At 36.9% G+C, this 12,997-nt stretch overlaps 1 protein-coding gene across 1 annotated transcript in view; it reads right to left on the bottom strand.

Annotated features, from left to right (window-relative positions):
* The window catches only part of CDH19 (cadherin 19), a 42,394-nt gene that overhangs the window by 23,233 nt on the left and 6,164 nt on the right, over positions 1 to 12,997 (bottom strand). The window contains exons 3-7 of the mRNA XM_086472630.1: positions 8,379 to 8,498; positions 7,565 to 7,729; positions 6,649 to 6,833; positions 5,199 to 5,452; positions 2,016 to 2,152 (exon numbers count right to left, since the gene is read on the bottom strand). Of these exons, the coding sequence (XP_086328756.1) occupies positions 2,016 to 2,152; positions 5,199 to 5,452; positions 6,649 to 6,833; positions 7,565 to 7,729; positions 8,379 to 8,498 (861 nt within the window). The remainder of the gene's footprint in view (positions 1 to 2,015; positions 2,153 to 5,198; positions 5,453 to 6,648; positions 6,834 to 7,564; positions 7,730 to 8,378; positions 8,499 to 12,997) is intronic.

Genomic DNA, 12,997 nt, shown 5'->3' with positions numbered 1-12,997 from the left:
GTTATCATTGGGAATTTTTGTTGGTCAGCTATAGTTCAATGAGAGAAAGATGAAGCAGATATTCCTTTTCTGAATTAATTAATTGTCAATCAATCTTCATCTGACTCAATAAATCAGCGTTAAATAGGATTTCTTGCTGTCATGCATGGTTAAAACACTTGTTTATGCTTCAGCCTCGTACTAGGTGGAAGCTGATTACAAACAACTAAAAACTGATCAAAGGAAACTTGATTTTTCTTGAGCTAAAACCAGCTTAGGCATAAAGTGTAATAAGACTCAACAGATTGCAGATTTCTACTGCTTGCGTTTAGGGCCCAATGTATAAGAGCTACTTCTGGGTACCTTTAAAACAGCTGTTTCAATGTCATGAGGGTAGGATAATCCACACCACAAGTCTGCAATAACAGAGGCAAGCTCCTCTTACTAATCTCTGATCCCTGTCATTGCAATGGAGGCAAAAGGCTTGTGTCCTTTATGAATGCCAGGACCTCAATAGGTCCCTAGGGAGGTTGATGTTGTAATGCAGTTTCAGTATCTGGCTCAGCTGCAATGAATATCTTACGTGGCTGGCATTTTGATTCGGCTTCAGTGGAGACACAATGTCATCCACCAAATGTCTCATACACACAGTGTATGTTATGGCTATATTTCAAGGAATAAAATGCTAGTAGTTCATAATATAAATCATTTCAGGTATGCCCAGACCAAGGTGACCTAACTTCAATGCTTTTGAATACAGCGTTATAGACAGTGACCTTGTCATCATTAAAGAAATAAGGAATAAGAATATGAAGATAATGAGGGCTGGGTTTCTCCACAATAACTTTCATTACCTTGAAAGACTCTTTCTTTTGCTGCAGGAGACACTTATTCATTTGTAACATTTGGTTCTTTTCTATTTTATTGTTTAACTAAACAGAAAAGTCCAGACCAAAGTCATCCTGCTGTGTTTCCATAGCACTATTCAAGACATGACAAAAATATGCCAGAGATCAATTTTGCCAACACCTGCCAGCTGCCCAACAACATGAGAAGTAAAATACATTCATGCTTAAAAACTCACAGAGAAGCTGAAAAGGAACAAAATACTATCTATTCCCAAACAGAAAATAAAGACTTCAATGAAAACGGGTACTGACTATCCTATATTAAACTTCTAGCAGTAATATTCTGCATATATATGGGAAATGCTCCCTTTTGAGAACAGTTCAATTTATGAATACGTGCCTAAAGTAGTCTTAGCAATAAATAGCATTCAACTGAAATTCAGGATTGAAAAAACATGCTAATAGTATTTAGCAAAACCTGTCTGATTTATTGATTGGACTCTAGTTTCACACGTTTTTTTTTGCTTCCTGAGGAAGCATGTGATTAGTTTTAAAATCATATCCCAATAATCTTGTTCAACTCCCTTATAAATCAGTAGCTGTTAATTTTCTAGAACGTTGTCCTAGGGTTAGGGCAACTCAATCACAAAAAGCACAAACAGAGGCAATTTGCATTTGACTTTCAAACCAAACTGACAGGTGAAATCTATATAAAGGATGCTTCACAGATTTAATTGTCACTGAAGAGAAGTCTAGCTGATTTAGGCCTTACATTCACAATTAATGAGCCACAGGTTTCTGACTGGTGTTAAATTAGACCCTGGCTAATTTCACACTAGTCAAAAATCTGCTGTGAAATTAACCAGGGTCTAATCTAACATGAGATCTTGCACCGCAGGAGCGATTCGTATGCTTCAGCATAACTTGAAAGTGTTACAGTCTCGATCTTATTACAATTTCCTTTCTTTTTTTGTAAGGTCATCTTTTATGAAAGAGCATAGGACCTTGGAGCTCAAATACATTCTGCTTCTATTTAACTAATCATTTTAATAATGCTCCTTAATGTAGCAAGCAACAGTAATATAATGAGAAAGAAGTATGTATTCTCCACTTAAAAGAAGGCATATTCAGCAGATAATTACAGTTCACAGTATATAAAACCTAGCATTCCTTAAATTTCTTACTCACTTATTTCTGTGGCTGTAACAGTTATGTTGTGCCAAGAAGCTATCTCTCGGTCCAGAGGTTTAGTTGCAATGATTGTTCCATTGTGCTCATTGATGCTGAACAATCTCTTTAAATGCATGCCCTGGACAATAGTGTACCTGCACCAAAAAAAGGAAAAAGATTCCATAATATTGAAATGTTCCATCAGAGGCAAGGACATAGAAAGCTATTGTCAGTTGAGAAAACAGAGCTGTGCATATATTCATATAAATGTGTGCTTCAACAGCTCAGAAATCATGAAAAATGTACACTTATAAACATTTAAAATTCACTGCTGCCAAGATCAAAGCTCTTCTTTTTATAAAACTAAATATGTCTCAGATCTGTATTAATGTGAACTGAATCTGAAATACATTACTCATTCTTACTTCTAAGTCAGGCTCACAGCAGGTGAATGACTTCGTTGAAAAGAAACAGCAAAAGTGCCACTTGTGAAATGAATAACACTAACAGCTAAGTGGAGGTATAATGGCAAATCTATTTTATCATCGCTGACACGCTCTGATGCCAAGGGAATGGGCATCATACAGAAAGACAGACAACTATCTGTAATGAGATGACACCTAGACAGGGGACAAAATCCTAACGCAGGAGATGATTGCAAATGAGTCCAGTGTTCCCAAGTCTTCACTGAAAAGGCTCTGGATGCTACGTCTGTATGCGGACGTGCACATGCACACGTACATACGCACATACCATTCAGATTGTTAAAGCCTATCCACTGGCCACAGGCCAGAGATGGACTGAAAAAGGCACCAAAGATATTGGTTCAAAAGGAAAAGATATTTACTGGTATTTTTCATGACATATAAAAAAAAGACCACATGTCATGGTTCCTAGTAGAGTTTATTTCATGGAAATAAAACCTGTTTGAAGAGTTGAAAGGTTCTTACCTCTCCAGTTTGGAATTCCCACATGCAACTATTCCCTCTTTTACTGCACCTTTGATTGTGCTTGTCAAAGTCTTTCTATCTCCTGTTGGCCCTTAGGAGTCCAGCTCAGATTATGTGCCAGCAGTATAGTTACTTTTTGTTTTGAAAATGAGTAAGAGGATAAATCAAGAAACCAGCACAACACAGTCAGTGCATGTTCTTATCATTTAAGCCAAAGATTTAACATTTATAAACCTCTATTTTAGAGATTTACCACTCAATTTCTTTTTTTTTTTTTTTTTTCATGTGAGTATTCCTCATTCTCTGCATCCAAAGCTTGTTTAAGTTTTTCTAACATTGGTGTTTTGTTTGGTTTGGGTTTTTGGAGATTTTTTTGGCAATCTGATTCTTGATAGGTAATTTTCAGAAAATCTATGTTGAATATTTTTAGTTATTTGTTATTATTGATGTAGTGAGGTTTTGTTGACTGTCTTTTTTTTACTTTGTTTGTTTGAAAAGTGGGGTCCACAAGGTAACACAGCTGGTTTTCTATATTATAAGCAACTGCTGTCATTTATGAAAGCACTGGCTTCAAAATCAGATTCATATGCATGGCACTGAGCCCAATAAACATATCTTTACATTAGAAGTTACATAGTCAGTGATGCAATGTATGTGTCACTGTTTTGGGACTATGCAGACATACTCACTTTGCAGAAAGTTCCACCAAAATATTTCAAACTAAGAGGCTGTAGATATGCACTATGTTAAAATGTTTCACATGGGATGTTGCAGTCATCTAAATAAACCAAAAAACAAGGCCTTTTTTTTTTTTTAGAAATAACCTTATATGTTTTGTGTTTTTTTTCTTATTTAGTTTAACCTATGACTGGCTTACTAAGTAACAGTAAATGCATGTATGATCATAACAAATGGCCTTGCATTGACTAAACATCTGAAACTGTAATTGGAGGTAGCAGTATATATACATTCATATATATACATATATATATATTTCTGCTATTAAGAATCTATACCCCATAATCTATTTTGTGTCTCATCCATTTGTCCCTGTATCCTAGCTTGTCTAAATCGCACAGTACACAGTGATGTCAAGTAACTCAAGAAGGTATTTTAATTATAAACCCATTTTAAAGATTAATTACCTGTTTTCTCCCTTAAGAGAGAGTAAAATTGTTATGCAAAATTAAAAGCCTGGGGGACTCTTTTTATACAATATCTGTGTGGGGCAATTGTGCATATATATAGGGAATTGGTAAATTTTTGGTCATGCTGAGCTGGCGGGTGCCAGTGGAGCTGCTCTCTGTTTCCCTCCCAGCAATGTCTCCATCTCTCTGTATCTCCGGAAGCTATTGGGAACAGACTGGAACACCTCCAGGCACTTACAGATTCGGCTGTGCTACTCCAGCTCTGCTGCCATTCACAGCCTCTTCCATGCCACTGTCTAAAATATTACCGCATCTCAAAGGGAAAAGGGATTGCAAAGATACAAAAAGCTCATTTATTTAGATTTTGCACTTGGGGTCAGGATTTAACCTACTGTACAGGTTTTGGACGGGACAGAGTTAATTTTCTTCACAGTAGCTGGTGTGGGGCCCTGTTTTGGATTTGTGCTGAGAACAGCGTTGGTCACTCAGGGATGGTTTAGTCACTGCTGAGCAGCGCTGACACAGAGCCAAGGCCTGTTCTGCTCCTCACCCCACCCCACCAGCGAGTGGGCTGGGGGTGCGCAAGGAGCTGGGAGGGGACACAGCCGGGACAGCTGACCCCAACCGACGAAAGGGATATCCCAGACCGTATGACGTCATGCCTAGCATAAAAACCTGGGAAGTGCTGCCGTTGCTCGGAGACTGGCTGGGTATCAGCTGGCTGGTATTGAGCAGTTGTTTTCCGATTTTTTTACATCACTTGCTTTTCTTGGGGTTTTGTTATGCTTTTTTTTCCCTTTGTTGATTTCTTTGTTTCTTCTTTTTTATTATTATTGTTAAACTGTTTTTATCTCAACACATGAGTTTTCTCACTTTTACCCTTCCAATTTTCTCCCCCATCCCAATGGGTGAGGGAGTGAGCGAGAGGCTGTGTAGGGCTGAGCTGCCTACCTGGGTTAAATCAAGACACCTAGAATAATCTAGGCTATCATGATGAAAGCATGATTAACTGTAATCATGACCTAAGGTAAGGTATAGAAATAGCCTTTGGAAATCCCAGCTACATTTAAATTTGAAGCCTGCTCACACTTTAAGTTAGGTACCTGACTGGGCAGTCATCATCATCTGGATCTCTAGCAGTTACAGTTCCCACCAGCGAGCCACTTGTAGCCCCTTCAGTAATCTCCATCATATAGTTCTCCAAGGTGAAAACTGGAGGTTCATCAGCATCTTCCACATTGATTTTGACAATGGTTTTGTCTTCAAATGGTCCTTCTTTCAGAAAACGGTCATCAATGTACCTGTTTACAACTTTTGCTTGAATACTGTATCTCCTCTTGCTCTCGTAATCCACTCTCTGTTAAGAAAGAAAGTGAGATGTGGAATATTTCTTTCTTCTCATTTGAATTAAATACAGTTCTGTAAGTAGTGTGCAATTAAAGACAAAATAGTGCTACCCTTCTTTTGGGAATATGCCAAAGGTAGTTACTTCTAAGATTTCTTTTTTTTTTTTTTTTTTTTTATGTTAAAAACACTTTAAACTTAAACTGTGCTATGCCATTGTTTGCTTTCACATGTAGTCTGGCTTTAATGTTACAATTAAACAATGCTGTAAAAGAAGTCCTCCCGTAGAATGTCAGTCCTAAAAACTTATTCTTCTAGTACTTGGATTTCCAACATAGGTGTAACCTTAGTGAACACTATTCTTTACTCTTACATAAACAATATGCATCAGTTAATCTGTAGGGGTTAAGATGAGTATGTTAAGATTTAGTCTTTAAAAGAAATAAATTCCAGAAGGCAACAATGAGTGTTCCATAAACATATAGTTACATTACTATTTTAATAGTGCTTATCTTCTGTAATTAAAGAGAGAAATACTGTATGAACACCTGCCTGAATTGTAATAAATCCAAATAGGAAAAAAAACCTCAACATCATTCAATTCTTCAGGGTCCTGGATTTCACTAGACTATCAAAATCTACTGTCATTTCAGATGATGACCCAGGTGACCCAAAAATCTTCCTGTGTGGTTCTAAAATCAATCACACAGTATCAAAACCTCTGAAATATTTTAATTCATAAACTGGTATCTTTTTTAGTGTATTTAGTGTCTTTTCAAAGCTATGTCACAACAAAAACTCCACTGTCTATCTAATGCTGTAATACATTTTGTCTCCAGTGAAGTTTAAGATGAGGTGTTGGAAGTGAGGAAATATTGTGTACAATCTATTGACAAAGGTTTTGCAGCTGACGCACAGAAGAGATACAATTCTTTCTTACAATAGGATACGCTGTGTTGCACAGCTAGGAATAACATTAAGACACTTTGCCACCATTGTATTCATCAGTAATAGGAATGAGTCAAAAAAAGTAAAGAGAAAGAAAAGCATGTTTCTTTTTATCTCCCTAATATCCCAATCAAATCACAAAGCCTGAAGAAAGAAAAAATAGTAGAGTACAAAGCAATAGGCTTTTTCTAAACATCCAGCTTGCTTGAGGAGGTTTATTCCAGTATTTAGAGATTTTTTAAAAGGTTTCTGAGATCTTACCTTTTTTAATAAGATAATTCCTTCTTGAGTCTCATTGTGAGTAATGATGTCAAAAACATTTGAGCTATCTCCTTCAATGAAATAGTTCATGGCTGCATTCTCCCCTATGTCACTGTCTTCTGCGAAGACTTTGCCTATAGTAGTGCCCACAGGAGCTTCTTCAGACACGCTCATATAGTAGAGTCCTAAAGAAACAAATACTGGCACAATTTAGTGACCTGCCATGATTAATAGCTGCTGTAGCTATGAGGCTCTCAGAAAGTCGGGGAAAGCCCCCAGCTTTTATTAGAACAATGGATCTAATTGAGCAATGTATAGTTCTTGGGTTAGGAGATGACAAGCTTTCCACTCCTGCATCCTCTCTCAGCCCCACCTGGCAGTAAATAAAGAGCTAAGGAGAACCAACAGGATGAAAAAAACAGTGGAGGGCAGCACTTCCCAACTGCATTTCACTCGTTCCTGCCGACAGCCCAGCTAGCAGCTCCCATGTCTGCTGGAAACTCCCTCAACAGAGAAGGTCACGTCATTTGCCAAAAAGTTTACACTATGTGTCAGCAAAGAATGATGAGAGGAGAAAAAGAAAGAAGGTGAGTGCAAATGGCACTAAATATCCCATTGCCCATATTTTAGGCTTATGTAGAGAAAACTATATGGAAAACAGTTTAGTGAGTCAGTGATCTCCAAAGCCTAGTGATAAAAACAGCAAGCTTGAGGTCTTTTGTAATGATAGGTTTTCTTTTCCTTTTAGTTTTTGAGATTTTGTGGGAGATTTTTTCAAATTTTATTTTTATTTAAATCTGTATGCTGAAGTCAAAGCACAGACCTGTTCTGAAAAGACCTACCAGTGAACTTAACAGAGCTAAAGGAGGTCTAAATGTCCTCAGTACTTCAACTACAGTAAGTAACCTATACTTACCCTGTTGAAATTTTGGTGGATTGTCGTTGATGTCAGAGAGGTTAATGGTAACAGTGGCTGTTGCTGAAAATGCCCCTGCTTGCCCAACCATATCTTTGGCTTGGATAATGACCAAATACTGATCTTTTGTTTCTCTGTCCATCTGGGAAGCCATTCTGATGACCCCTAAAAGTGAAAAGTATAATATAATAACATATAATAGTCCCACTTTTTCCCAGCATCTGACCATATAATACGGGTATAAAATGCATCATTGGACACAGTTAATGAATTTACACTTTAGACTGTGCACAGCACAACTGTCCTAATACTGGGAATTGGTACTCGTGGCAATACCTACACTGTACGACACATCCACTCTGCATACTTAGAGTTCTGGGGAGCAGACCCCTCCTCTACTGTATATAAACACCTTTCTTCTCCAGAAATCAGAATTTTGGCTATCTGCAGCATATCTGATTCACATATCTCTGGTTTCTCCAACATAGAGCTAAGAATGTCACATAGCAAGTCAGAGCTGTTAAGCCGGAAGTGTACTTAGGTCTGTTTGTTGGATAGGGTACTCAGAATCCAACTATTTTCTTTAGCAAAACAATTTGCTATATAATTTGTTGATTCTCTAGAGAGAAAGAATTTCATCTTCCTATGGGAAAGGCAGAATCGGTATTTTTTGGTTCTAGGAACTATGCAAAGATATACAAGTATAGGGTGGTATCAGTCAATCTTTATGTTGAAATGAAGAAAGACATTTTTGTGTGCATCCATTTTATGTTAGTTTATGAATACTTTCAAGTTACAGGATCATTTGTAGTACCTGTCTTCGGCTCCACAGAGAAATAAGGCTGTCCCTGAATAAGACTGTAAAGCAGACGGGCACTATTCCCATAAGAAGGATCATCACCATCTGTAGCTGTTACCTGTGTAACAGAAGTACCTCTCAGAAAAAATAAAATAGATTATGGTTATTTTCTTCTTGTATAAATTATCTCATAATTACAAACCATAAACTCTTTAAAAACCTTTTAACATATCGTTATATTAGCAAACAGTGAAAATTCAAAGGAGCAAGTGGCACCTTCTAAAATTCATCATCAAAAAGGGAAAATATTTCCTCAGCAACTATTCTTGTTGCGTTCAAATTTTCAATTAAAATAAAAATAAATAGTGAATGACTTTTCAGCACTACGTTTATGTTGCTTAAAGTACTATATATCTTATGCCTTTTCCCCTAATTTCTGATATCTGAATGGAGTACAGCAAGTTCTTTATCCTCCCCTTGTATATTCTTCAAAGTTTTTAATGGATATTTCCCATGGGAACAAGTAAACACAGCCAGTTTATCACCAGTATGCCCACTGGTGATAAAGAAATTAATTGTTAGCAAGCAAAGCAGCCAAGAAGTATAACAAGGCTCTGATAACATTTTTTATCCTTGAGTCTTTAATGAGCCTGTCCCAGTGCAAGAGAGACGGCAGTTTTCCCAGTGCAGAAGCACACCAGAATCAATCTGCAGAGCTTGTTTTCATCTCTGTCTGGAAGCTGGTTATATCCTAGATACAAGATGGACAGCAATCTCATGGCACCATCAGTGAAGAGATTGTCCTTTAAAAAAAAAAAAATCACAGTAGCATCATTTTGTAAGGCAATCATTGTTTTTGTCTTTTTTCCTCACCTAGGTTCTGCATAAGAATACAAATATCCCTTCTTGTGAGGATCAGCAGAAACTGAGCTACTTTCTAAAACTTTCTGGGATACGTTCACATGATTACACCTGCTTACCAATATAGCTCTATAGTTATGCTGGAAGAGAAAAGAAGAAACAACGATGGAATGTAAGGACTTAGACCAGAAACACCTTTTTTTATGACAAATTCAAAGTTGATACTTATTCCCAATAAAACAAATATATTAATTTCTGGGTTTTCTAGCAGTTCAGTTGTTTTATTTTTAAATAGAAATTAAGAAGGCTTTCTTGTATAAGGATTAGCTGAATGAAATATTTTGATTATTTAAAAAAATATTCTTTGTATTTTCTCTCAATTTATTCAGCAGAACTTCAAGTGTTTCCGTAACTCATGTTATCTCCTCTAGAGTAGAGGTACACTAAAATATTATTAATTGCCACCAACTTTTGGAGTTACTTGTCCCTCAAAAAAACCAAAATACAATACCACACTTCTGACATTTAGGGGTGTGTGTATAGATGTATACATATATACACTGCTCCCTACTGCTCTGGAGAAGTGTTAAAGATAAAATGACAGATCAATATTTAACCGGGGCACACATATGTGTCAGAAATAATAGTTTTCTTTAATGAGACTGAAGGGTAAAGGCAATCTTCAGCTACACAACCATTAGCTTCATATCAGCTGCAGTCTATGGAAACTGTTCTAACACAGGAAATTCAACCTCTGAGACAATTTAGCATGACTAGAATGCAATTGCTTCAAAAAAAAAAGTGGAGTTCTAGTTAGGAAGGGATCAAGAACTATCAAAAATCCAATAGGTACAGTCTGTTATAAGTGCCATTTTCTACTAAATAAACTGCAGTGCCCACAACTATATTTAGAAATGGACTTGTTTACAGCACAGTACTTAAATCAGAAATAAAATCCAACATATATAGGATTGAAAAGTTATCATTACAGCTTTTGTGCATCTCACTCATTTAAAGGTAGATTTATTTTCTACACAGTTTCTAACTATTTAGAAAGAACGTTGAATCTAAAATAACATTTGCTGCTCCTCTAAGCCCCAGCCTACATTTCTGCTTGACTGTTGACTCTTCCAGAGCATAGCAGAAGGCAGAAACATGGAATTTGCCCAGCTGGGCTCAGTGAGATACAGCTGGTGGATGTAACAGAAAGGAGAGCAGGCAAGGGCATCTGGTAAAGAGGGAGTCAACCTGGAGGGAAGCAATAACAGATCTCCTGCACTTTCAGGAGGAAGACTATTTTTAAACTGGGGTGGCAGGAGACCATGAAGAGAGGACTATGATTTCTCACACTTTTTTAGCACAAAGATTTCATGATCACTATACGAACCTCTACGTTAAATATGAACTATGTAATAAGCAGAAGAAAAATGTTATCCTGGGTTTAGAATACTTTCTCAGTTTTTAATTTTTCAGTGCCATGAAGCCTGTATTTCTTTAGACATTCAACGTGAAACAAACAAAACAGACCATTTGCTGAATAGAAACATGTTTACCTAGACATTTAATTCTGAGTAACAGAAATTACAATGTTAATATTACATACTCAAAACTCAAAAAAATCACTTTTTTGTAACTCTGTGCATGGTTGGGAGAAGTATGATTGATCAAATACAAACAATATCTTTAAAAACATTCAATTAACACATAATCCCTCCCCCAAAATATCCCCAAACCCAAAAAAACCCAACCAAATCCCGCCTCTTGACAGCTCAGCCATGACATGATACTATTGATAATCCAACCATGACAGAGTTTCATAACATTTATGTGAAAGTAGATATAATGGCAAAGACAAATTAACTGAATATATCTGTGGGCTTCCAAAAATGCATTTTTGCATATGGAAGTCTGTGTGATGTTGACATAAAGTTTAGCCCCAAATATGTGTTTTATGTACACAGTAATGTCTGAAGTTGGCTGGTAAAAATGCTTACACATTTTTTGCTTTTTATTAACTTTATTTAAGGCAAACTGCATCTTGCTGATTGCTGTATAAGATTTTTCTTTGTATTCCTGCAGCCTTGGTTTTACCCTTCTTGGGCAAAAAAATCATCATAGAATCATTACCATAGAATGGTTTGGGTTGGAAGTGACCTCAAAGACCATCCAGTTCCTCCTTCCTGCCATGGCAGGTACACCTCCCACTAGACCAGGTTTCTCAAGGCTCCATCCAGCCTGCCTTGAACACTACCAGGGATGGAGCATCCACAACTTCCTTAGGCATACATAATAGTACACATACATACATACATATATTGTAGTGCCACTTATATATTGCAGCCGATTAGGTAAACTATAGGGCCCTCATTATGGCAAATAGCTATTCATTTTTCTAACTAGAGCTTGAAATCTATAAAAACATTAAGTGCTGATACACCATTGCATCTGACTCTTAACCATTCCATCAGATACACTGCATTTGTACAAGTTTAACAGCTATATGGAAGACACTTATTGTAAAATTGTACCAAATGCCTGAGGGAAAACCACAGTCCTGTGTTCTCAGAAGAGAGTCCATTTGCTGACACACTTTTCGTTTACTGTGACACTTGCATATAATATCCTAATAAAATTTAGTACTGAAGATAAAAGAGAGTTAAGAAAAAAGTAAAATGTATTCTAATTTGTTGGCACATTAGTATCTATAGGATATTGGTACCTAGCTTTAGGCAAAATTATCTGTGCCTAATTTCTGTTTTTCTGTGATTCTCTGAGGCAAGTGGACAGCTGTGAATTATTCTCTCCTTGCTCTCTTATTTCCAGACTAAATGTTTAGATTGAACTGCTTTCCCACATATGGACCACGCTTTCTGAGCCTGTTTTCTGTAACGCGACTACCAGGAGATCCCAGGTGTAGCATCTGTGAGCTGAACTACTGCTAGAGTGATCTGAAACAGAGCAAAAGCACTGTATCCTTTAAACTAATTCTGGTCTACGTCCCTTACTATGCAAGAGGATCTTCTGTTTTTCTGGGAGGAAAACACGGATATAATGAACTTTTACGGTATTAATGCTGCAAATTTTAGTTGGCTACTGTTTCTATCTACTGGGAGGTTAGAAAGTTCCTTGTAAGGATTAATGCTTTAGGATGCACACTGACAGAGGTTTCAACTCAGAAGCGCAGTCCCTACCCTTTGAGAAGCAGGGTAAGTGAGCCCAGAGAAGTCCTCATGGTATTGCTCAGCTGTTCTACTGGAACTGACCACAGTTCTGGTATATACTGTTATATACAACTCCACTTACATGCCAGACATACACATTAGTATGGCAGTAATGTACTAGTGTCTACATGGAAGAAGTAGGAGAAAGAATGATCTCTGAAACAGCTGTGGTATTGATGCTAGAGAGGTGACATGTAGAAGATCCGTAAGACTGACTTAGATTCACATACCGTATGCTGGATGATTGCAAATCTGTGAACTTAGTATTTCAGGTAGTCTGTGTCTGAGAGAGGAGTCACACAGGAACCTTGTTTTATTTTTCACCCATTCTGACAAATGGGAGGTGGTGTTACTTCTGGTTTTTAATATTTTTAATTATTATTTCATATATTTCTATATTTTACTGGGATTTTTTTTTTAAATAATCTTACAGGAATACTACAAAATAAATTAAGGGGTTTTTTTGCAGTTTAATTAATCTTATGCTAAAGTGATATGGTATTTTAGGAATTTAAATATATAATACATGACACAGGAGATTGGATAAAGACT

Source organism: Leptosomus discolor, chromosome 13 (assembly GCF_034619465.1).
Source record: "Leptosomus discolor isolate bLepDis1 chromosome 13, bLepDis1.hap2, whole genome shotgun sequence".
Classification (NCBI taxonomy): domain Eukaryota; kingdom Metazoa; phylum Chordata; class Aves; order Leptosomiformes; family Leptosomidae; genus Leptosomus; species Leptosomus discolor.
The sequence above is the reverse complement of the archived record's forward strand: the minus strand, read 5'-3'. Positions and strand labels throughout refer to the sequence as shown.